Source organism: Phaeoacremonium minimum, assembly GCF_000392275.1.
Source record: "Phaeoacremonium minimum UCRPA7 unplaced genomic scaffold PA7_03_scaffold_393, whole genome shotgun sequence".
Taxonomy (NCBI): domain Eukaryota; kingdom Fungi; phylum Ascomycota; class Sordariomycetes; order Togniniales; family Togniniaceae; genus Phaeoacremonium; species Phaeoacremonium minimum.
In genome coordinates this window covers 267,252-290,200 of record NW_006921296.1, presented here as the reverse complement: position 1 = coordinate 290,200, position 22,949 = coordinate 267,252, and the positions used below count along the sequence as shown (strand labels likewise).

The following is a 22,949-nucleotide window of genomic DNA, read 5'->3' as shown; positions in this document are numbered from 1 at the left end:
GTGGCAAGGAGTTATAATGGGATCTGAACTTTTTGTTAAACCCCTTGAACCGTTGCCCAAACACCACGTCTTTGGTCTGTCTGGCACATATACCGCTCGAGCAAGCAGCCGCAAAAGCTTGTCCTTTTTTTTTTAACTTGTCCTTTATCTTGTTTTCTTCCGTATTTAATTCCTACCACATATCCACTTGTGTGCGCCTGCTTCGCTCGCCCGTACAGCTACTTAGCCTACCCTACCTGATCAACCTACCTAAACCTACCTACATACATACACGCCTTTTTCTTCCAACTGACGTCGACGAGAATGAGGGATAAGATAGTATGCATGAAAGCAAGCAAGAAAGAAAGAGAGAGAGGGGTGCCTTAGGCGTGGGACAGAGTCTTGTAGCCCACCCCCTTTTCATATGTGCGGAGGACAGGATGCAGAGATACCAAACCATTATATATACTCGCGTTTGTCAAGCCATGTCTGTTGTACTTGCGCAATGCTCTTGTTCGTGCCTAGTGAGTTGTTGTAATCATCTTGTCGTGTGTTTCCTCCGCCCGCATAATAAATATCCACTCCTCAAGGCCCCCGAGTACTGGATGACGAAAGTCTTGATACACAGCAGGACCTCGAAGGTTTGTTCGTTCCCGTAGCTCCACTAGCTTCTATAAAGGCAGCGAGTGCTTGTTGAGGAGGTAATGATACCGTTTCTGAGATTGAATAGCCTGGCCGCGGAGCACACAAGGTCGTTCATGACAGTCTGGATCGTGCTGCCCTGGTCTGGTCTCGTGCACCAAAGCGCCCGGTCAACAAGACAAAACCATCCTTGTGCTCAAACTTGACGTTGTAGGGAATTGTTCGAATGGAGGAAAGGTCGGGTCCTCATGACGAAGAATGCGATCTCTACGAGCCTGTGAGGTCTCAATGTGTCTGAATCGACGTCCATGACCTGGCACTGCTGTTGTTACACGCCTCCCGCGGCGCAGTCGCCCGGTCTGCCTCCAGTGGTAACAAACGTCGGTGTTGATTACTACAGTAAGAATGGCATGCATAATCTGGAGCAGGCATGATGGCTGAGAGTTAGGCTGTCCACCGTGCGTGTGAGGCACGAACGTCGTCGAATTGTGAGCAAGATCTACGCGCAGCAACTTCGCTAGGTTCCCGAAACGGGTGAGACAGTCTTCTCAGAAACAAACAGCCATGTGCCTGTACTGATTGGCAATGACAACATAGCGGCGGATTGTGGAGGGCAGAGGAAACTTGAATGCATGTAGAGCACGATTGGGCAGAGCTACTCGAGTTGGAGGCCATCCTTGATAGCGTGAAAAGGAGTCCTGTATGATTAGACTTGGCATAAAAGAAAACACAGCATCGAATTCTGACTAAAATATCCTTTCTTGAGTAGGCCTGGGTTGATTCAATAGACATATCGTTCCTTGCTAAATTTATTACGAGGTTTCGATGTCCTTCGCTGTGGACAACTTCGTGAGGGTAAGGTGCACCTCAGTTGTACCGTAGTAGTGGCGTGAATAAGGTGTAAGACGAGAATGTATATACCCATGTGGTAGAAGTAAGTCCTTCTCGGATATTAGAAGAAGAGAGTTACATTAGAGTAGTCTAATTAACACAGTTCCTTGCTCTCCTGAGTGTGAGTTGGGTGTTCCGGTTATGCAACTTTCATTTCAGATTCAACCTTCGTGTGCTACCCCAGCGACCTACCAGATGCCAAAAGTTGACATTCCCCATCTCGATGTCACCAGTCACAATGACAGACATGAGTCTTTTCTTTCCATGGCTTATATCCAGCATGTCATTCAGGCCGAGGCCAGGGGGAGGTGCACAAACGCTGGTACCATTCTGTTGATTGGCCGGGCGCCTCAAATATAACGTGCTGACACCAGTTGGAAAAGGGGTTTCGGGGTGGCTTGCGGCTGTCCAAATAGGGGGAAGTGCCACATGCGAAGCTGAAGAGTCAGCTAGCCAGCAACCGGTGTGTGCCATTAAAGAAGGCAACAACTACCCTACCATAGCATAGACTCCTAGAGCAGACTGTCAGTTCGGCACGGTTCGCCGAGAGAGCTCTCCGCGGCGAACTGACGGTAACCTCGTGTTGGGGATTGTCTTTGACAAAGCGAGATGTAGACAGCAGCCGTATAGCCGCATCCGTTGAGCGGAGTGGTCTAGAGGCCTGAAGGCTCATATTCGAGGTTGCCAAGCCAAGGATCTGCGCATCTTATTACCCCGGAAAGACACACAACGGCTTTGCTGTCAGTTGATTTCAGGGGTTCGGGCCACATCGAGCAGGGAGGCAACTCCAGGTTCGTATTGTGGCGGCATGAAATCGAAGGCCGAAACTGCCGTTGGGTTCTCACATCTTGAACTAGCTGTACGGAGCGAGGCTCTTCATGCCTCGTGAATCAGTTGCTTTTGCACAACTCTGCCAGGTGAGACCAAGGCATATCCGTTCGTCGCCCATATCAGACAAGTAATATCACGAGCCAACGGAGCGACAGCCGATGCCTGAAGCCGCCGACCCTCTGAGAGAGTCTTTCAGAGCGCGCCTCACTACTGGAAGGGTGAGGAGCTCGTCCGGGGCCTTGTTGCCCTCGTTTCTTTGTTAGATTAGCAGCAGCGTAGGGAAGGCCGCTACGAGGTGAGACCCGAGATTCCTTGCAGCCAGCGGATGCTGCTAGCGGCTTGGCAGAGCGGATGAAGCCACTCAGGACGCCTGAAGGCCTGCCAGAACGCTGCCGTGTTACTAAACTAAGGGGGAGGGAAAAGGGCAGAACGGCACGCGACAGGCGCACGGCTGATGTCATCGCCTGTCGTGAAAAAAGTGATCATGATCCTGCGCTCGCTCGGCGGGCAGCCAAGCCAGCGAGCCAGCCGCACCGCTGCAGCCACTGTACTATACTCCGCAGTCAACAGGGCGCCCGCTGTGTGTCGCTGCAGAATAGGTACTACTACCCAGGTCGCCTACAGAACGGCAATTCGGCACACGACACCTCGCCTGACAAAGTGCGCCTGTCAGATGCAGACTGTGTCAGCACAGTGCCACTGGGTGAAGCACCTGTTCATGTCCATATTCGCATAATCGCCATCGTGCTTTCTGTTCTCGACCGCGCCGTGCGATAGATTGACGGCGAGATGGATTCCCGCAGAGCCGCCTTGAACAGTAGGATGCACCAGTATTGCGGTGTCCCAGCTGCAGATTGCATCCCGATAAGAGATGGGTCTGGAAGCCAAAAATCCCCGTGGGCTTTCGAACAGGTCTCGCTGTTCGCTCGAGAACTCGATCGGCGCTTGACCTGTGGCTTTTCTGTTTGAAGGGCTCAAGGTAGAGTAGAGAGGGAAAAAGGCTTGGCAACGGCCCCAGGATCTCTCGAATCACCATCCCAGGTGCAGGGATTTGGTGCTGTACGGTAGGCTACTGCACCGTAAGCCCAAGAAAAGGGGGCAGATGGCCCCCTAGCCCCCTAGCCCAGTGCGAGCCTAGCGAGGCATCTGAGATAGAATCGAATGTATGTACCGGTAGATTTGGGCTTCATCATCGAATTCCGCCCGCGCGTGTTTCGTCTCGAGCCTAGAGAGTCGAGTTGCAGCATCAGCGCTCCAGCGAGGGCGTTTCGGGCCCAGCAGATGACGACTGCCCAAACTTGGTGAGGCAGGGAGAAATGCTTGGGACGCGCGTCTCTAGCCCCGTAGCACACCGACTGAGCACCGTCCGGCCCCAGCATCGCGCGCCCGCCGCATACCGGCCAGGGATCCAGGGATACAGGGCTCTGAGAATGCCCGTCCGCTCGTTCTATTTTGGACAGTCTAGCCCCGACGGTGACAATGAGCCTCACACTGTGAGGAAATCACGAATATGCCCCAGTGAATTGTCCTCTTTTTTTTTTGTTTTTGTGGTGGTCGTCGGTATTGAATGGAGCAGTTATACTGGAGAAGGCATCCCTTAAGACAGATCACATACGAAGTGATCATCATCAGCTTGCAGTGCCGGATAACCATAAACTTCGTAAAGCTGGGACTAGAGAAGAAGTCAAATGCTTGGCATCCTGCTGGCGCCTACGTAGCTAGAACAATCCTCTTCTTGCAAGGCAGGTGCGGGTATTGAAGGTAGCGGAGGTATCTACTAGATACTAAATGGTAGTCAGGTGTTGGTGCGCGTCTCCCTCCAATGCGAGAAGGTGCGAGGAGGATTCGCCAATGCCATGTGCTAACGTTACTGCAACGCACAGCATGCCACAGCCTTGCCCGTTTGATCAAGAAGACTATACCTCATAACACATACCTAGCACGTGCCTAGGTAGGTATAAAGCAGGAAGGAGCTGCCCATGTCTTTGCCAAATTTTAAGCCCCAATACCTACCAAACAATAGACTTCCATGGGATGGTAATGGTAATCGCGATGCAAAGAAAAATGCCAGCTGTACGCAGTAGGTTTCCCTTCCGTCGGCAGCACAGTGCGACTGGTGGCTGCCGTGGAAGTACCTGTCTCCTGTCTTTTATGTGGGACAGGTCCGCGGGTGCTAACATCAAATTGCGTGTGGGAGCACACGACACAACCCTCTTCTGGTAGGCACTGGACACCCCGATCGTGCTAGTGGACAATCACCCCCTGGCGCCCCCCGGGTGGCCGCTAGGTAAATTGATCAATGGAGCAACAGCGCATCCCTGTTGCAGTGCCTCACGCGAGCAGTTACCGCATTTCGAATTTCGCCAGTCATCCCCCCATCAGTCCTGCATTGTACAGACTACAGAGCCCTCGATGCCCTCTACCCTCCAAGACTGGCCTTCTCCCTGCCTGTGATCAACTGCCCCACTGCCATGAAATTTGAAAATGAGTTGACTGTACATGCACGAGAAGCGAGCTCTGATCTGGCGTTGTGCACTACACTCTTCAATGCCCTCCCTCGCGCGGCCAAAGTTCCGGCATGGCATGCGGAACAAGGGCTTGAACATGTCTTGGGCCCAGCCGGACAAGATATTTAGGCAGCTTGCATCCGGCGCATGAGTTACGCAGTAAGATTGTGTGGCGATCGTGGCCCCAACACAGCAGTGTAGACAGACACATTTTAGGCCTTTATTTCCTTGGGAAAGCCGGAGGAGCGCCAGAGATAGAGGCAAACCTAATTCGAGCAATGCCCAGGTGTGCACAGTGCACCCCTTTGGGCGGCCATCTGGGGGGTTCCATTTGACTGAGGTACCTGCTGCCCCTACTGTAGCGCCTCAATGCCACGTACTGTACTGCACCGTGCGAACGAGATTAGAGTTCCCAAGTCCTGGTCGTCCCTTCCCATCGTCAGTCCCCGGCCTGTCGCTAGCGGCCCTTCCCCATATCCATACCCATCCAGCCCATACCATACAATTCCCACAGTGTACACTTAACTTGTCAACGAAGAGGAGGTACGTAAGGCAGGTTGGGGTGATGTAGGTACCTTCCCTGCTGCGGCTGACCTTCCCAAACGACTCACTGTCTCCTTCCTCCCTAGCGGGCACACCTGCAGTACCGGTAGTACTTACTCCCCGTCGTTTCCATCCCATCTCGTCCGCGTACCTATTTTATTCTACTCGACTCCTTCTCACGCATTTCCTTCCACTCACTTCCCTGCCCTTATCATTTAATACAGGGCTGAGTCCTCTTCATCTTCAGCCCCCATCCGTTTTTCTAATATCCCCCTTCTCGCCTCTGCCCTTTCTTCTGCCTCTTGTCCGGTTTCTTTCAGTCGCGGATTCCGCTTGTACAGTTGGCACGCGACTCGCCTAGGGCTGCTTCACGAACACCATCCTCGGACTGGCCAGTACCTCTCACACCTACTCGGATTTCTCTAATACGTGCGACCTATCTTAATCCTGTGTCCCGTTTCCCGTACAACGTCGACCTAGACAGCCATACAAGTACCACCTACACCGAAATCTCAGAGAATATCGTCTCAGAGCGTCGCGGCTGCTTACCTGTCTCGTTGGTGCTCAATCTTGCAGACAAACGAATCCCTTTCAAAGACTCAGCCGGCGCCCTCTGGATTCCCCTAGGAGCGCGACTCTCTTCGCCTCGATCTCCGGGCACCTTCAAACCTACCAGCTTACTCGTCTTACATCCCCCAGTAGGACAATACTCGACGGCTCATTTTACTGTGTTTGAGACTCTTCACCATGAAGTTGCAAAGCTTCCTCCTCCTTACTCTCGCCTTCATCCCTTCGTCACTATGTGCTGTCGACCCTGCAGCGGTAGGACGGCCTATGGGCTTGACGCGGGTTGTAAGGCGGGAAGATAAGCCGAAGAAGAAGGACAACAAGTACTTCCACGAGCCTGGTGGTTCCGATGAGCTTGGCCACTACGACGCACGCTATTTCAAGGAGCAAGTCCCATACGAGGCACATCGTGCAGTTCTACGGCATTTGATCCGCAGTTACCTCACTGTATTCCGCGCTATTGGTGTCGAGACATGGCTCGCCCACGGCACTCTGCTTGGCTGGTGGTGGAACGGCCGCATCATGCCATGGGACTACGATCTTGATGTTCAAGTCAGCAGTGCAACGCTATACTACCTGGGCAAGCACCACAACCAGACGAGGCACGAGTATCGTTATGTCGATGAAGCTACCGGCAAGGAGGAAAAGAAGGAATACCTGTTGGACATTAACCCGCACCACGTTGAGCTGACTCGAGGTGACGGCCAGAACATCATTGATGCTCGTTGGATCGACCTAAGCAATGGCGCATTCATCGATATTACTGGATTGGCCGAACGGGAACCCGAAAAGAATCCTGGAGTCTGGAGCTGCAAAAATTATCACAGATACAATACTCGTGATCTGTATCCCATGCGTGAGAGCGAGTTTGAGGGCGTTCCGGCTACGATACCGTACAGTTTCGACCGCATCTTGACTGACGAGTACGGCCTGAAGAGCTTGGTGACTACCGAATGGAAAGAGTGAGCCTATACCCCTAATATTTGTCAGTTTGGCATAGTAACTAACCACCTGTAGTCATCGCTGGGAGCCTGAACTGAAGGAATGGATCAAGGTCGCGAAACCCGAAGAACAGAAACCCGTTGAAGGCGACAAGAAGAACGGCAAATAGACACTCGATCGAGTCGCTGGTCGTGATCTTGAGGGCGATCAATGGACCGTGACTAAACGAGGGACCCTCCCCGATATTTCGGCGTCAAGGTGTTGGAAAATTGCATGGAGACCAAATTACGAGCCTTGGACCTGACCGCCCTTCGGCTGACAGCTCTCTGCTCAAATCTGCTCGTTCCTGTGAAGCCAGGGGGACAATCAATACTGATATCTCGTCACAATCGAGTATCCGAACCAAATGCATCAATGGCCAGTCAAGCAGACCACAGGAATGTCTGTATTCTGTAGGATTGACGCTTAGAGGGTTGCACAAAGTCAAGTCAGCGGAAAACTGGACAATGTGGTCCACACAACAACTATTTCATGATCACCAATGTCCGTGGCCTGTGATGGAGAAGGTCATGGCCTTATAGGTGGTGGAATGAGTAGAAAGTCACCTTGGATAGTGACATTTTCGAAAGAATTTGCATTGGGGTGTTGCTTGCTAGCCTTTGCGAGCTCTTCACCGTGTATAGATTTACTACGAGATACCCCAGAAATGGTAATTGTATTAATTTAAGTTCATGAACATCCTTCTAATGCTGGTGAATACAACTGCTCGCTTGTATCTACCTGAACATCCAATTGCCTTGGAAATCACGAAACTCCAATGCTATGCTAGATGGACAATGCAAATAAACGCTCCTAAATAAACACTCCACGCCTGATCTCGCTCTGCGCAAGAGACCGATATCTTTATCAGCTGAGAGATTATGCAGGCCGGCTATCGCCGTCGTTTCCCCCGTCGGGTCTGGCGTTGTCCATCCGCCTCCTCCTTTCTTCTGCCGCTTTCGCAATGATCTCCCTACGGCTCAGCGGTTGCCCCGAGGCGCCGGTCACGGAGCCGGCACTGGTACTGCTACCGCCCAGGACGTAGCTGCCGCCCGTCCAGCCACCATGGTCCATGATGTCCTCCTCGTCCCCGGCACCGCCCGACACGGGCTCGTAGTACTCCTGGTCGCCGACAGTGCGGCCGCCGTGCTTCCAGTCGCCGGCGTCGACCTCGCGCTCGATCTGGTGGCACAGGTCCCAGAAGTTGCGGTCGTGCGGGCCGTGGACGTTGTGCGCCAGCTCGTGGCACAGCGTCTTGCGGATGGTGCGGTAGTCGCGGTAGCCGTCGTAGGCGTCGGTGCGCAGGCGCAGCTCGATGACCTCGCCCTGGTTGCGGTTGAGGCCGAGGACGCGCGTCGTGCCCTCGTGGCTCGCCTCGGTGTAGCTCAGGGGGTCCATCTCCGTCAGCAGGCCGACGCTGAACCTGTGCTTGCGCATCGCCGACCGGATCCCCGGGTCCTCCTTCAGCCGCTGCAGGAACGCCTGGCTGCGCTCCGGGCGCGGCAGGTGCGAGAGCGGCCGCACCGCCATGAAGGTGTAGGTAGCGTCGTCCTGCGCCCGCTGCGGGTCGCGGTGCCGGTGGCTGTGGTGCTGGTGCTGGTGCTGGTGTTGGTGGCTCCGGGCGTTGCGCCGCTGTGCGAGCCGCCGCTCGGCGCGCCGGCGGGCGTTGGCCTCGGCCTGGCGCAGGGCGTCGATGGCGGACGCTTTCGACACCATCAGGTTGACCTTCTTGCCGTTGAGCTCGGCGAGCGGGAACTCGGCCTTGTCCCGGGCCTTGAGCAGGCCCGCCTTGGGCGCGATGAACTTGGCCGCATCCCAGTCATATTCTTGGCCGTTGGGCAGGAAGTCCTCGCAGGCATCTACGAGGTCGTCGAGGACTGCGGCGCTGTCGAAGTCGAAGGCGTGGGTATGGCCCGCGAAGGCGACGGTTATGCGGACGGGGCGGTCGGTGACGGTCTCATCGGAGGAGGGGGAAGGCGAGCGCGAGGAGTTATGTTGCTCCAGGACTTGTTGATCAGCCATGATGGCTATCCTTCTTCGAGGCTGGTGTATTTGTTGTTGGTAATAAGATATTTGTAGACGAGTGCACTCTGGCGAGGCTCCTATATCGGCGAATGATGTGCGATGCGGTGCGGTTCGGTTAACAGGAGATTACCGTTTGCGGCTGGGTATATAAGTGTATTTGGAGATTGTTCAAAGATGCAATTTCGCTATTGATGCGCCTGTAGTATATAATGGGCGTTTGTTGCTGAATGTTGAAGAGAAGAGGGACAGGAGGACGAAGCCTGAATAAGGCATAAGGTTGATTACCTAGGGTTAGTGATTAAGGAGGGCGGCGGGAGCCCGAATCTTCTATCGTGATCCCGAGCACGAGATGGGATGGTTTGTCAGGCACTTTCCATCTCGGCTTTGTCATAATCGTAATCGGCGCGCAGCACAGCCAGCAGCCTAGGCCCAGGGAAGACGTCACGGTAACTCCGACGAGCTACTAAACATAAATGTTACGTTTGCAGGTGTACCTCCCTAGTCGGCGATTCATCGCTGTTAGATTAAGTACTTCCATAGCAGAGCTGAGCCTCCCTGACTACCAGGTGGGCTTGTGGCTTGCCGCCAATTGTTCCCTAAGGGGACAGCCGTTTAGCGCATTCAGCCTGTGAATGCCGTGCCTGAGCCGGTTGGTCAGTGCTGTTTCTGGAATTGCAGCAGCTAAGAGTGGCCGCAAACAGGGCCTGCAGGGATCCAATGAGAAGCTAATCGCGTCGTGTCCTTTCCATTGCACCTCGCGGAAATTCATCGCCTTTCTCCAGCTTTGAACCTCCAAATCAACAGACAAGCAACCTTCCGCTTCGAGTCGACGCCTACCGATCGCCTCGAGCTCCTGATGGTCCGCAGCTCGTATATTTCCCAATTGTCGCCAATTTCGAGACTCAGATAGCCCAACATGTCACTGAACATCTTTCGCGTCCTCGGTACGCCTCACCCCCCTGAAATCGCCATCGCGATAGCTTCAATCATGGGTACGGACTAACAGGGTTTGCCACAGCGGACTTTTCCCATCTGGGTTCCATCATAATCCTTCTGCACAAGATGGTTCAGCTGAATGTTAGTACCTGGAGATGGACTGGAAGCTGAAGAAGCAGCCGAATTGACTTGTGCGCAGAGCTGTTCCGGCATATCCTTCAAGTCGCAAGCACTCTACTTCCTCGTATATGTCACGAGATATCTCGGTACGATAGCTTCTGTATAGACGCGTATACCCCCCTGCTGACACGGAGCTTCATCACAGACCTCTTCTGGACGACTAGCGCGTACAACCTGCTCTTCAAGATCATGTTCCTCGGCTCGCAGGGATACATCATCTACCTAATGACAACCGCATACAAGCCTACGAACGACCCTAACGTTGACACCTTCCGTGTCCAATATCTTCTGGGTGGAGCCGCTGCCCTCGCCATCATATTCCCCTACAAGTACAGCATTGCTGAGATCTTGTGGGCCTTCTCCATCTGGCTCGAGTCCGTCGCCATTCTACCCCAGCTCTTCATGCTGCAGCGAACAGGCGAGGCCGAGACCATCACGACACACTATCTGTTTGCTCTTGGACTCTACCGTGCTCTCTACATCCCGAACTGGATCTACCGGTACTTTACGGAGGTCGGCCATAAGGTGGACTGGATTGCCCTCCTGGCCGGTATCGTCCAGACGGTTCTGTACAGCGACTTCTTCTGGATCTACTACAACAAGGTCCTCAAGGGAAAGAAGTTCAAGCTCCCTGTATAAAGCTGCCTGTGTGCGCAAGGGTGTCAACGCAGTTTGGAAAGCAATTGCGTGACCTGGAGACGGACAACACACCATCGACAAAGATATACTTTTGTCCTGATGATGTCCTGATGATCTAGATTGGGAGTGTATGATTGAGGTCTGCCTCGGACCTGTCTTAATTAGTGCTTGGCAGGAGTTAGAAAAGTTCGGCCGGCACTCAGTGGTGCGGCAAATGCATGACAGGCGTTATGGTTGGATGTGTGTTCGGCATGAGAGAGAAACTACCAGGACGACGTGATCGCGCCTGAAGAATGATGGGCTCTGGAGGTGTCGGATTTGACTGTATATACCTAGAACGAAATTCACGAGAAGAATGCTCGCAGACCAGGACTCCCGGAGCCCATGTTAAGTGGAAAGTACGACTTGAGACGGGCTGGGTCTCAGTCATCAGCTCACGCATAGTGGCTAGCCTTGGTCACATCTATGCCTTATGCTCTTGTGTGACTAAAACCAATGCGGAATAGGCAGCCAGCGATGTCCCTCAAAGCACATCTATGTTGCTGTCGTAAAGATGTTTCGCGTCGTGGGAATTGAATTTATCCTCGATCTACTGCCTGAATAGCTTCCCGCAACTCAACCTGGAATCCTCTTTGAACGGAGATTGAGTTTATACGATCTACCTACGATGTTTCCGCCTTTGAGCCTCACCAAGTTTTATTAAAAGAAACAACTCAAAAGCTTGAGCTTAAGCTACAGCCACCACAAGAGCAAGCATCGGTTGAATCTGGATTGCAACCGAAGCTGTCCAGCATGCCCTTCATCTGATCTCACAAGTGGATACATGGTAGCAATTTGTCATTCTTTGGCTCGGCACCGGAACGAGGAGCCTAGCAGCTCAGGATGCTCAGCTCACGCAAAGTCCGAGTCTGATATGTGATATGCCATGGGCTCAGTTTTCATCACTATCCTTCTCCCCCCAGTTCACCGCGGGGTTGGTGAGACGTCAATTGCTCGGAACAGCAGGCATTATTGATGCCGGAGCCAGGTCGCTGGAAGCTTTTTTGACGGCACAGGCTAAGCGAACCAGGTCGTGCCTTGCGCGCAGGGGCCTTCCGCATAAGAAACCCGAGGACCAACAGCAGAGGGCGACCGGCGATCTGCTTTTGCTCCTCAAGCCTCTACGTTTCCAATCGGTTTCCAAACGCCGAAACAGGACGGTCCAGACAGAATGGGCCCGCGCCGGCCAAATCAGAAGATCGGACGGTTCGTCGCCGCGACCACTCGTGAGACCTTACTTGTCAGTCAACCTTAGCGTTGAACGTCAACAGACCCCTGGTCAGCCTCAACTTTTGACGTCGCCTGTCATGGGAGAGCCTCTTTGGGACGACACTCAGCTGTTCCTAGTTGCCCCATTAGCTCTCCGCAGATCTGCTGTAACACTCTCGAGTAGTCTTCTCGTCCCTCTACGGCCCTGCAGTGCAACGCTAGCGGCACTTTCGCGGTGCCTTTCGCCAAGCATCGTTGCATATGTCAAGATGCAGGGCATGGACCAAGGGATCTCAGATTCCCGTGTTGACGGGGAGGTAAGGCAAGGTGGGTTGACGGGTCAGAGACGTGCGCACGCTCTTCACAAAGGTAAAGACTGTGCGCCATCCCAGTGATCGATCTTCTTTCTCTAATTCTCCTTTTGGTCGGTTTGGCATTCTTCCATCTGCTCTCTTGTCATCGTCCAATACCTGTTCTCATTCTCACAACAATTCCCCGATATGACTACTACGAGGTAGCAATATTGACAACTCCTTACTACAATGGCAAAGATGGCTAGGAGACGGCTACTACACATCACACTACTGCTTCTTCTTTCTTCAAGCTCAACGTTGGCACATGATGGCGCGAGGCACGGCGATTTGCACAAGGGGAGGTGGTTCGGCGGCCATGTTGACGACCAAGCGGCAAATGCTGTGCAAGGGGTTCGAGAGGCGTTGGGGGAACCAAATATCATGGCGATGAACTACGTGGAGAAGCTGGAGCAAAGCCACAGGGCGCTGGAGAGAAAGATCAAAGACACAGAGAGAGAGCTACGGCGGCGGAGGAGTCCAACAGAGGCGGAGGCTGCCCAGATCACTACACCGCCCATCTCGGTGCCGGAGTTGCTGAAGAGGCAGGACCAGAACCAGATCGACGACCTAAATCGCCGCCTGCAGTCCGCGCAGCAGTCGGCGAATGATGCGCTGCAGGCCTTGAGCCAACAGTCACGACAGGTCTCCCAGTCCTCGCAACAGCTGTCGCAGCAGTCGCAACAGCTATCCCAATCCAGCACGCGGCTCGAGTCGGAAAGTCGTCGGCTCTCTCAGAGTCTACAGCAGGCGCAGCAGAGCGCGCAGCAGGCTGGTGATGCCGCCCGCCAGGCCTCCGATTCTGCTACACGGGCTGTCAGTTCTGCCGAGTCCAGCGCAAGCGCGGCCATATCGGCAGCCATAGCCAGCGTCACCAGCAGCGCCGGGCAGAGCGCCGCGAGCATGATCAGCGCGGCTAGCCAGTCGGCCCAGAGCATCATGGACTCGGCGGCCAGCATGGTGCAGCAGGCGCAAGCGGACGCCACTCTCGCGAGGGTGAGTTGACCATAGAATGATAAAACCTGAGGAGCACACTAACGTTACTCTCTTTAGGCTGATGCCCAGAACCAAGTTGTCCAAGCGCAAGGCACGGCCGTCTCGATCACCCAGGCGGCGATTGCCATTGTTGCTAGCATACTGGGCAGCTCGCTGCTTACTATCCTGGCCTTCTGGTGCGTGCTACGCGTCAAGCGTGACCGCAGGCGGCGGTCGCGCGAGCTCAACGGGGAGAAGATCAGCTACCCACAGTCGCAAGACAAGGCTCAAGGGGGCTACGATGCGCCCACGGCGTACGGCGCGAACGGCTATCCTCAAGATATCAAGGGGCCGCTGTCGCCGGCGCGCACGAGCACGAGTAGCAGGTATCCTGATACCGCGGGTGGTGGAGGAAACGGAGGAGGTATCGGGTATGCGACCAGCTACGATGACCGCGCGCCGACGATCCTGGATAACCCGCCGCCGGCTGCGGCGCGCAAGACGAACCAGTTCACGCTGTTCCCGAAGTCGACGCCAGTGTCAGGAGCGGCCGTTCCGCAGTCTGGAGGCTCGAGGAATTCCATTCCGCCGAGTCTGCAGACGTGGCTGAAGGCGGGCACCGTGAGTCCCTTCGGGACGCTGGACCGGAACCAAGCGCCGCAACGGACCATGTCACCGGCGTGGCCGCTCGAGAGACCAGCAGGAGCCGGCGTTGTCAATGCCGCGCGGCCGGGGACCTCTGGGCTCCCGAGCGGCGTGCAGCCGAGGAGGTTGCCCCTGAGAAACGACTGAGATCGACGGCTGGGACTCTCTTGGTTGTCTCTGAGAGGGGAACTGGTCTGTCGTGCGAGACCAGGACTGCAAGGACTAAAAAGGGGGTGGTCAGATTAGCGGAGGTAATGGCCAGTGATGAAATCATAGCATTCACTCATTTAGAAGTCTTTATGATATCCTGACATAGCGTACTTTGCTGTCATTACAGTATATAGCTGAAATGTGTATATATAGTATTTTGAAGCATCAAAGTCTGCGAGTCCTAGCAAGAATTGCCAATGTGAAGCAGCCGCCAAATGCTTGGGACAACAATACCCTACCGATATTGGCACCTCAGCATCACATTTACCCTTTATCGTCGTTCCAGGTAATTGTCGTGCACCATTACTAGATTGATTTTCACATTTTTAGGTTCAGATGATACACAAACTTTGGCAGATCGACTGGAATACAAAGTTCAGGCCAAGATACCCCTGACCAGCCGAAAGGGGCTCAGTTTCATGGCGAAAGCTGGGCGATGGAGACCAATAAAAGAGCCAAGATGGCCGGCTACCTCACCCGACATGACTGCGATGGATTGGCAGAGGCTGATGAGGTGGCCTGGAGCTCCAAGAGTTGTCGTAACAAAAGAAACGGATACAAATCAAACAGCAAAATTGTCAGAATTGCCGGTTTCTTGGTCCGAGGCGCTGGAATGGCGGTATGTTGTTCAGGCTTGGAATGCTGCCCCTGGTCTGACATCACAGAAGCGCAGCACGGGTTACAGGCTGCAGAGGACGCCGAGCACGCGCCCAGTCGCGATGGCTCTTGATCAATTTGCCGGCAGATTTTGCCCAGCTCGCCCAAGGCTGGCTGGTGTACTTGGCTTATTTCATGACTTTCCCTTGCCGCGCGTTGCATGGGGATCCCTTTGGGCATTATGGGTATTGGCATTGTGGCTATGGTGAACTTACACGAGTCGACGACGAGAGCCCAGCAGGAGAAGCTAACCACAATCAAGTCTTGGGAAAGAGACCAAGACCCATTGCCGGAGGAGAGTTTCTGGTGTGACATGGGTATAGTATCACGATGGGCCTTGGGGGAGACGAGACAGAGCGGTAAGTGTGTACGGTTCAGGGGATGTTCATTCCTCACGAGCAAGGCTGTCGGAGGCATGAAAGCCACCATTTCACAGAGTTGAAGACTCTACAATACCGTAAGTGGTCATGGTCAGTCAGAGGTATTGTCAAAGTCTGCTACGATGATTATTTATCCATCAATTGCTGAGATAAGAAATAACCTCAAGAAATAAAGATGCCACCAGGGAGACTCTAGATAGAGATTACATCGAAACATGGACGAATAGCAGGCGGGAAATTAGAGTGGTACTGGAGAGCGGGGGCGCTCGGTTCTACCCTAAACGAAGGGTCCCTCCTCGTCGCTCAATGATACCTGACCTGGGTCTGGGTAACGTTAATACTGCCAGCCAAATGTACAGTACGCAGTAAGTGAGTAATTATTAGGGGTCTAGTCTGTGTCGAGCAGGAGGGGTTAGGTACAGATCTGCCCCTGGATTGGACGTCACAGTTGCTGACTGAGTGTACCTAGATGTGCTGTAACGGCCAGTGAATTACACCGCACTAATAAGACCACCTGCACCTTTGACACCCTGGCGAGGGCCACGCTCACTTGGTATTGGCGCCGAGGAAGTCGAACAGAACACGAACTTCGAACTTGCAGGGGGGCGGCTCATCCGGACAAGGGTCGTATTGCTCTTGGAATTAATCTCTAGTCTCACACTTGGCGCAACTTGCTGGGTGGACTAGACCAACATTGGCATTGGCATTGGCATTGGCATTGGCATTGGCGGCCGCAGTATCGCTCTCTTGTTGTTCACCGTTAATAAGTTACTGCGAACAGGCGATAATAAGCTCCCCTGCGCGCTCTGCTACCGCACCCGCTGTTTATCACCCGTCCCTCCTTCGATCCTCCTCCGGCCTCTCTCATCCCATCTCGCTCACTCACCATCCTTCGGTGATGCTGCAGATGCAGACGGCTTGACGAGAGTTGTTGCAGAAAATACGCTTCTAGTCACTCATTTAGACTCTTTTATCGCGCTTCCTCCTTCTTCTTTGTGTGTGTTGGATTTCTTTTTGGAACCGATCGTTTGGAAAGCTCTCTCCATCCTAGATAACCCAACAGCGCATCGTGTATCTTAAGTAGCTGGGTGTTTCGGCCCTCGCTTTTTGGCGCAGATATGCTTGTGAGTTTCCCTTCTGCCGACAGAACCGGCCGTCGTTCTCTCCTGCTAATGTGACCCTCATCCAGCTCCAATCCGCCCTCGTCGCGCTCGGCGCAACTCTCGCTGCCGCCGTGCAGCCCATGGAGGTCGAAGGCAACTACTTTGTCAACCCCTCGACCGGCAATCGCTTCCAGATCGTCGGTGTCGCCTACCAGCCCGGTGGCTCTGCCGGATACAAGCCTGAGGAGGGCAAGGACCCCCTCAGCAACGGAGATATCTGCATGCGTGATGCTGCGCTGATGCAGATTCTCGGTATCAACACTATTCGTGTCTACAACCTGGACCCTAATCTGAACCATGACGAATGTGCCAGTATCTTCAATGCGGTACGTACACATCTTTTCTGGAGGAGGGACCTTGAGGCAACTGCCATAAAAGCAACAGGGACTGACACGAGATATGCGTGATAGGCTGGTATGTATATGATTCTCGATGTCAACTCCCCGCTCGTTGGAGAGAGCATCACCACTACCAATCCCTGGGAGTCCTATTACGCAGCCTACTTGAACCGCACTTTCGCCGTTGTCGAGGCTTTCAAGAGCTACCCGAACACCCTGGCATTCTTCTCCGGCAACGAGGTCATCTTCAATGTTGCTGCTGGAGCAACCGTCCCTCCGTACATGCGTGCCGTGACTCGAGATCTCAAGAACTACATCAAGAAGCATAGCGACCGTACAATCCCTGTCGGATACTCTGCCGCCGATGTTCGTGACATTCTTTTCGACTCGTGGGAGTACCTCCAGTGCGCCGAGGATGGTGATGCCGATGATATGAGCCGTGGCGATCTCTTTGCCCTGAACAGCTACTCCTGGTGTGGAGATAGTTCCTTCACAACCAGCAGCTATGACGACCTGGTCTCCGGCTTCGAGGGCTCATCGCTTCCTATCTTCTTCTCTGAATACGGCTGCAACGAGCCTACTCCTCGTGTCTTCACCGAGGTCCCCGTTATCTACGGAAGCCAGATGAACGGGGTGCTCTCCGGAGGTATCGTCTACGAGTACGCCCAGGAGGAGAACAACTACGGTCTGGCCGATCTCCACGATGACGATGACAACAGCGTCGACCTGCTAGCCGACTTCCTGACTCTGCAGAAGCAGTATGCCAAGCTCGACTGGACCGAAGTCCAGGGCGCCAAGCCTCCCAGCGGCGCCAGCCCGAAACCTCCCACGTGCTCTGCCTCCTTGATCAAGAGCAAGACCTTCACCACGAACTTCACCGTACCGGCCCTGCCACCTGGCGCCCAGGAGATCATCGACAAGGGTGTCAGCCCCAAGCCCGTCGGCAAAATCATCTCCATCAGCGACTACACGGTCAAGTACGAGGTTCGCAACCCCAATGGCACTATCCTGTCCGACCTCGCCGTCAAGCCCCTCGCGGACGACGAGATCAACGCGCCAGGCTCGAACACCGCGACGGCTACTGGCTCAGCAACACGCACCGGCACTGCCTCCACCTCTTCCTCGACCAGCAGCAACGATGCTGCTCCGGGCCGCATGCCTACGTCGTTCGGCCTGCCAATCGCAGTCATTGCCACTGTTCTGCTCGGCAACGTCGCGGGCTTCCTCGTTCTGTTCCAGTAAAATCGGATCGATATGGAATCCATTCGGGGCCGGAATGAGAGCAAAAGGTGTTCTGAGGAGCAGTGGTGGAAGTAGAGCAACAAACTAGGAGGTTATGTGCATTGGACGATAGTTGTCAGCAAGGCGTCTCGGTCATGTTCTAGAGCCCGAGCTTTGCGCGCATTGCATTGGATTTTTCGATGAAGGGCGGTTGCATAACCATGTCTGCCGGTGGATGAAGGAGTGTATGCCCTTTTGTAATCGTCATAGTCGGATTCATCGTTGTAGTTTAGATTCCCCCATGTGTATTCGTGCATTAAACTCGTATAACAAGCTTACTAGTTTGCGGAAGCTGCGTAGTGGTTTTTCTCGGTGCCGGGATCTATTGGATGTCACAATGTGTATCAACATGAGTATTGTGTACTAGAAATGTTGGAAATGTGATAATTGGGCCTCTACAGATTGATATATGATTGTCATTGCAGATAATAGTGGACGGCTTGCGTCAGCTCGGATGTCTCCCTTACGCGGCTCAGCTGCCCACTGATTGGCGTGTCTCTCAAAGAGAAACCGCTGAGTAGGAAAGCCGTTGGAAAGCCCGACGGAAGAAGAGGACTCTAAGCCAGCCTGAGCAAGTTCCTTTCTGAACCTGACCCTATCCTGAAGTAGCTGACTGACTTTGCTTTCCAGGTACAAATAATCGTTGCTAGCGTCGCTGTATTGTCAACGTGCTGGACTGAACCGGTTCTGGATACCCAATTACAAAAGGTCAAATTCCCTTTATAGGTAGGTAGGTAGGTAGGTGGACAAGGTCAATTGAGAGAGCAACACACCCACTCGTTCTGAACCGGGCTGTATCTCATCGACGTTCCCGACGTCGCATTGACGATTAGAGTACCTAGGTACAGTAGTTTCGGTCTGTTCAATCCTCGCTTCGGCGGTTTGTCATGTTTCTCATTGGGTGCTGTGCAGTATGCGTAACCGGGTAACTGACTGGCGGGTGAAGGGCATGTGTTTCCGAATTGGCCCTTGACCCTTGGGACCCTGGTAATCGGGTCCGTCGCCGGGTCGGCCGTGGCGCTGGTTGTGACCTTGCCTTATTACTGTAGCTAACCTTCGTTAGCTTTTTTCCTCTTGTAATTGCACCATAACGCTAAGATCTGATGTGGCCAGCTGGCCAATAAGCCGCCGACTGCCCCTCCAAAATTTTCTCACACGCAGCAGAAATTCAACCCCTCCACCCACAGTCACCGTGGGCGCCCATCAACCCCGCCATGTCGCAGTTATGAGTTATGCCACAGTAGGGCAATCATCCCGCTTTCGCTCCCTCAACAAGAGCTGCCCTTCTGTAGTAAAATCTCCCGCCAAGTTAGTACAGTCTCTCTGAGGTCAATTTAGGTGGTAGGTAGGAGGTAGGAGGTAGGCTTGCAGGTAATTAGCAGTAATGTATTAGGTAGATAGGTACTTCAGAAGTCCGGACTATCCTACCTTAGCTTGCAGTCCAGTCGAGCGAGCTCGTTTCCCGTGCTACCTACACCGCTCCCGCCTTATTTTCTTCCTCCTCATTTCTCACTACTACTACTACTACTACTTCCCCTCTACTCCTCCTCCTTCTCCCAAAATTTTCTTCCTCTCCTCCTCCATCATCCTTCCGCCTCTGTCTCTTGGTCCATCTCTTCTTACCAGTCTAAGAAGAGTCTCTGGTCCTGTGTCACCTTCCCTGTGAGTAATATGTCCTCCTCCTGCTGACATCTCCCAGTCGCTGCTCCTGTCTGCCCCGTGCGGGGCTTGAAAAACTCTGTTCTAAAGACCATCAACTGACACTTGTCTTTGCAGGAACAGACCTCTTGGTAGACTTTGGTTCTCTTGCACATCAGCCAACATGGTTCAGTCCGCCATTCTCGGCTTCCCTCGCATGGGAGTCAACCGTGACCTGAAGAAGGCCACGGAAGCTTGTCAGTGCCCTATACAATCCTCCGAATAGTCGAAGGTTGCGATGAAGGAGTCCAACGCTGACTATGACCAGACTGGGGAGGCAAGATTTCTCAGGATGACCTCCTGGCCGAGGCCAAGAGACTCAGACTCGCCCACTGGAAGATTCAGAAGGATGCCGGTGTCGACATCATCCCCAGCAACGACTTTGCCCTGTACGACCAGGTCCTGTCTCACATCCAGGACTTCGGTGTATGTTATTTTCCCTATACACCCCTTCCTGCAGACAGCAATGCTAACATGTCTCTTCATAGGCCGTTCCCGAGCGCTATGCCGGCTCCAAGCTGAACCCCATCGACGAGTACTTCGCCATGGGCCGTGGTCACCAGAAGGATGGTGTCGATGTTCCCTCGCTGGAGATGGTGAAGTGGTTCGACTCCAACTACCACTACGTCAAGCCTACTCTGCAGGACAACCAGACCTTCAAGCTGAGTGCCAACCCTAAGGCGGTTGTCGAGTTCCTTGAGGCCAAGGAGGCTGGCATTGCCACCCGCCCCGTCCTCGTTGGACCCGTCACCTTCCTGCACCTGGGCAAGGCCGACCGTGGCCAGTCCGTCGACCCCATTGACCTGCTCGACAAGCTCGTGCCCGTCTACGAGGAGCTCCTCACCAAGCTGAAGGAGGCTGGTGCCGAGACCGTCCAGATCGATGAGCCCGTGCTCGTCTTCGACCTGCCGTCCAAGGCCAAGGCTGCATTCAAGCCCACCTACGAGAAGTTCGCCAGCCTTGGTGACAAGATCCCCAAGCTGGTTTTCACCACCTACTTTGGTGATATCGTCCACAACCTAGAGGCTGTCCCCAAGGACGTCTATGCCGTCCACGTCGACCTGGTCCGCAACCCCGAGCAGCTAGAGACCGTCATTGGTGCCATTGGCCCCAAGACTATCCTCTCCGCCGGTGTCGTTGATGGACGTAACATCTGGAAGACCAACTTCAAGCGTGCTATTGAGACTGTCGAGACTGCCATCCAGAAACTCGGCAAGGAGCGTGTCATCGTTGCCACCTCCAGCTCCCTCCTCCACACTCCCCACACTCTGGCCAGCGAGAAGAAGCTAGACCCCGAGATTGCTGACTGGTTCTCCTTCGCTAGCGAGAAGGCTGTCGAGATTGCCGTCATTGCCAAGGCCGTCACTGAGGGCCCTGCCTCCGTCCGTGAGGCTCTTGAGGCCAACGCCAAGTCCGCACATGCCCGTGCTACCTCCAGCCGCACCAACGACCCCAAGGTCAAGGAGAGGCAATCCAAGGTCACTGACGCTGACTACAAGCGCAAGTCTGAGTTCCCTGAGAGAATCTCTCAGCAGCAGAAGAAGCTCAACCTTCCTCTGTTCCCCACCACCACCATCGGCTCCTTCCCCCAGACCAAGGAGATCCGTCTCTCCCGAAACAAGCTCACCAAGGGTGAGATCACTGCTGAGCAGTACGACAAGTTCATTGAGCAGGAGATTGAGTCCAACGTCAAGATCCAGGAGGAGCTTGGCCTGGACGTTTTCGTCCACGGTGAGCCCGAGCGTAACGACATGGTGCAGTACTTCGGTGAGCGCCTTGACGGCTATGCCTTCACCACCCATGCCTGGGTCCAGAGCTACGGCTCTCGTTGCGTCCGTCCCCCCATCATCGTGGGTGACATCTCCCGCCCTGCCCCCATGACCGTCAAGGAGTCCAAGTACGCCGTGTCTGTCTCCTCCAAGCCCATGAAGGGCATGTTGACTGGTCCGGTCACCTGCCTGCGGTGGTCTTTCCCCCGTGACGACGTCCACCAGTCCGTCCAGGCTGAGCAGCTTGCTCTGGCCCTCCGTGACGAGGTCGTCGACCTCGAGAAGGCCGGCATCGACGTCATCCAGGTCGATGAGCCTGCTCTGCGTGAGGGTCTGCCCCTCCGCTCCGGCAAGGAGCGTGATGCTTACCTTGACTGGGCCGTCAAGGCTTTCAGACTCTCTACTGCCGGTGTTGAGGACTCTACCCAGATTCACTCTCACTTCTGCTACTCCGAGTTCCAGGACTTCTTCCACGCCATTGCTGCTCTGGACGCTGATGTTCTCTCCATTGAGAACAGCAAGTCTGATGCTAAGCTCCTGAAGGTCTTCGTCGACTCTGCCTACCCCCGCCACATCGGCCCTGGTGTCTACGACATTCACTCCCCTCGTGTTCCCAGCGAGCAGGAGATCAAGGACCGCATTGAGGAGATGCTTCAGTATCTGAAGCCTGAGCAGCTCTGGATCGATCCTGACTGCGGTCTCAAGACCCGCCAGTGGAAGGAGACCAAGGAGGCTCTGGTCAACATGGTCAACGCCGCCAAGTTCTTCCGCGCCAAATACGCCAAATAAGCGACTCTTCCTCGATACTAGCAAACCGCTAGTGAGGAGAGGCGTGGCGTGAGAGGTGGGTTACTACAAGGGACTCTTTGATCTTTACGTGTTCTTTTTTCTTTTTTCTCTGACGAGACCATAATGGCATGGATCACGACTTCAACATCGGCGTTTTCACAGGCCAAAAGGGTTTTCTAGAAGAGGGTATACAAAAATTCTGCTAATAGCATACACACAAAAGTCAGCGGAAGGATTATTATCAAACGGAACTTTGTGATGTGATGATGATGGTTGGTTGGTCAGTCGGCGCATTCAACATATACCCATTTAAATGGAACAGGGCGGATGGGCAGAAATGGATTTTTCAAGAATCCTGGGATGAATCAAACCCTCAACGGGACATCCGAACATTTTCTTTGTGTCTTTTCTGTGTGTGAGAGCATTTAGGCTGGGCTGGGTTCAACAATCTCTGGCGTTACAAGGAAACGAATCATCACCATCATCACCTATCACCTATCGACCAACTGCTACTATCATGGGGATGGAGTCTTCCTCTTTCCCTGATACGAGTAAGCATGTTGTGTCTTTTTTGCCTTGGGCGTCGAGATATGTGTGTAGAATGATAGCAGATAGCTTGCAATATACCCGATTCAACTGGGGAGCAAAACATTTGGCCATATGCAAAAGAGAGTGACATGTTCTCGGATTTCGTTTCTTAGCACCTGTAGAGACTCAAGTGAAAC

The 22,949-nt window shown here is 53.9% G+C and overlaps 6 protein-coding genes across 6 annotated transcripts; 5 read left to right on the top strand and 1 right to left on the bottom strand.

Moving 5' to 3' along the window:
• Window positions 1–6,227: 6,227 nt before the first annotated feature.
• Window positions 6,228–7,071, top strand: UCRPA7_5157 (putative mannosylphosphate transferase protein; the record flags this gene model as incomplete). Its single annotated transcript, XM_007917704.1, has 2 exons — window positions 6,228–6,922; window positions 6,978–7,071. 2 exons carry the CDS (start codon window positions 6,228–6,230, stop codon window positions 7,069–7,071), a joined length of 789 nt encoding a protein of 262 aa, XP_007915895.1.
• A 749-nt stretch (window positions 7,072–7,820) lies between these two features.
• UCRPA7_5156 (putative ubiquitin metalloprotease fusion protein) lies at window positions 7,821–8,963 on the bottom strand (the record flags this gene model as incomplete). Its single annotated transcript, XM_007917703.1, has 1 exon — window positions 7,821–8,963. One exon carries the CDS (start codon window positions 8,961–8,963, stop codon window positions 7,821–7,823), a length of 1,143 nt encoding a protein of 380 aa, XP_007915894.1.
• Window positions 8,964–9,882: 919 nt separating this feature from the next.
• On the top strand, window positions 9,883–10,721 carry UCRPA7_5155 (putative er lumen protein retaining receptor protein; the record flags this gene model as incomplete). Its single annotated transcript, XM_007917702.1, has 4 exons — window positions 9,883–9,910; window positions 9,985–10,043; window positions 10,102–10,168; window positions 10,228–10,721. 4 exons carry the CDS (start codon window positions 9,883–9,885, stop codon window positions 10,719–10,721), a joined length of 648 nt encoding a protein of 215 aa, XP_007915893.1.
• A 1,982-nt stretch (window positions 10,722–12,703) lies between these two features.
• UCRPA7_5154 (hypothetical protein) lies at window positions 12,704–14,086 on the top strand (the record flags this gene model as incomplete). The annotated part of the gene is made up of 2 exons (XM_007917701.1): window positions 12,704–13,315; window positions 13,373–14,086. The coding sequence occupies 2 exons, from the start codon at window positions 12,704–12,706 to the stop codon at window positions 14,084–14,086; spliced, it is 1,326 nt and encodes a 441-aa protein (XP_007915892.1).
• Window positions 14,087–16,304: 2,218 nt separating this feature from the next.
• On the top strand, window positions 16,305–17,929 carry UCRPA7_5153 (putative -beta-glucanosyltransferase gel2 protein; the record flags this gene model as incomplete). Its single annotated transcript, XM_007917700.1, has 3 exons — window positions 16,305–16,310; window positions 16,376–16,675; window positions 16,760–17,929. The coding sequence occupies 3 exons, from the start codon at window positions 16,305–16,307 to the stop codon at window positions 17,927–17,929; spliced, it is 1,476 nt and encodes a 491-aa protein (XP_007915891.1).
• Window positions 17,930–19,790: 1,861 nt separating this feature from the next.
• On the top strand, window positions 19,791–22,224 carry UCRPA7_5152 (putative 5-methyltetrahydropteroyltriglutamate-homocysteine s-methyltransferase protein; the record flags this gene model as incomplete). Its single annotated transcript, XM_007917699.1, has 3 exons — window positions 19,791–19,863; window positions 19,935–20,092; window positions 20,155–22,224. The coding sequence occupies 3 exons, from the start codon at window positions 19,791–19,793 to the stop codon at window positions 22,222–22,224; spliced, it is 2,301 nt and encodes a 766-aa protein (XP_007915890.1).
• Window positions 22,225–22,949: the final 725 nt, after the last annotated feature.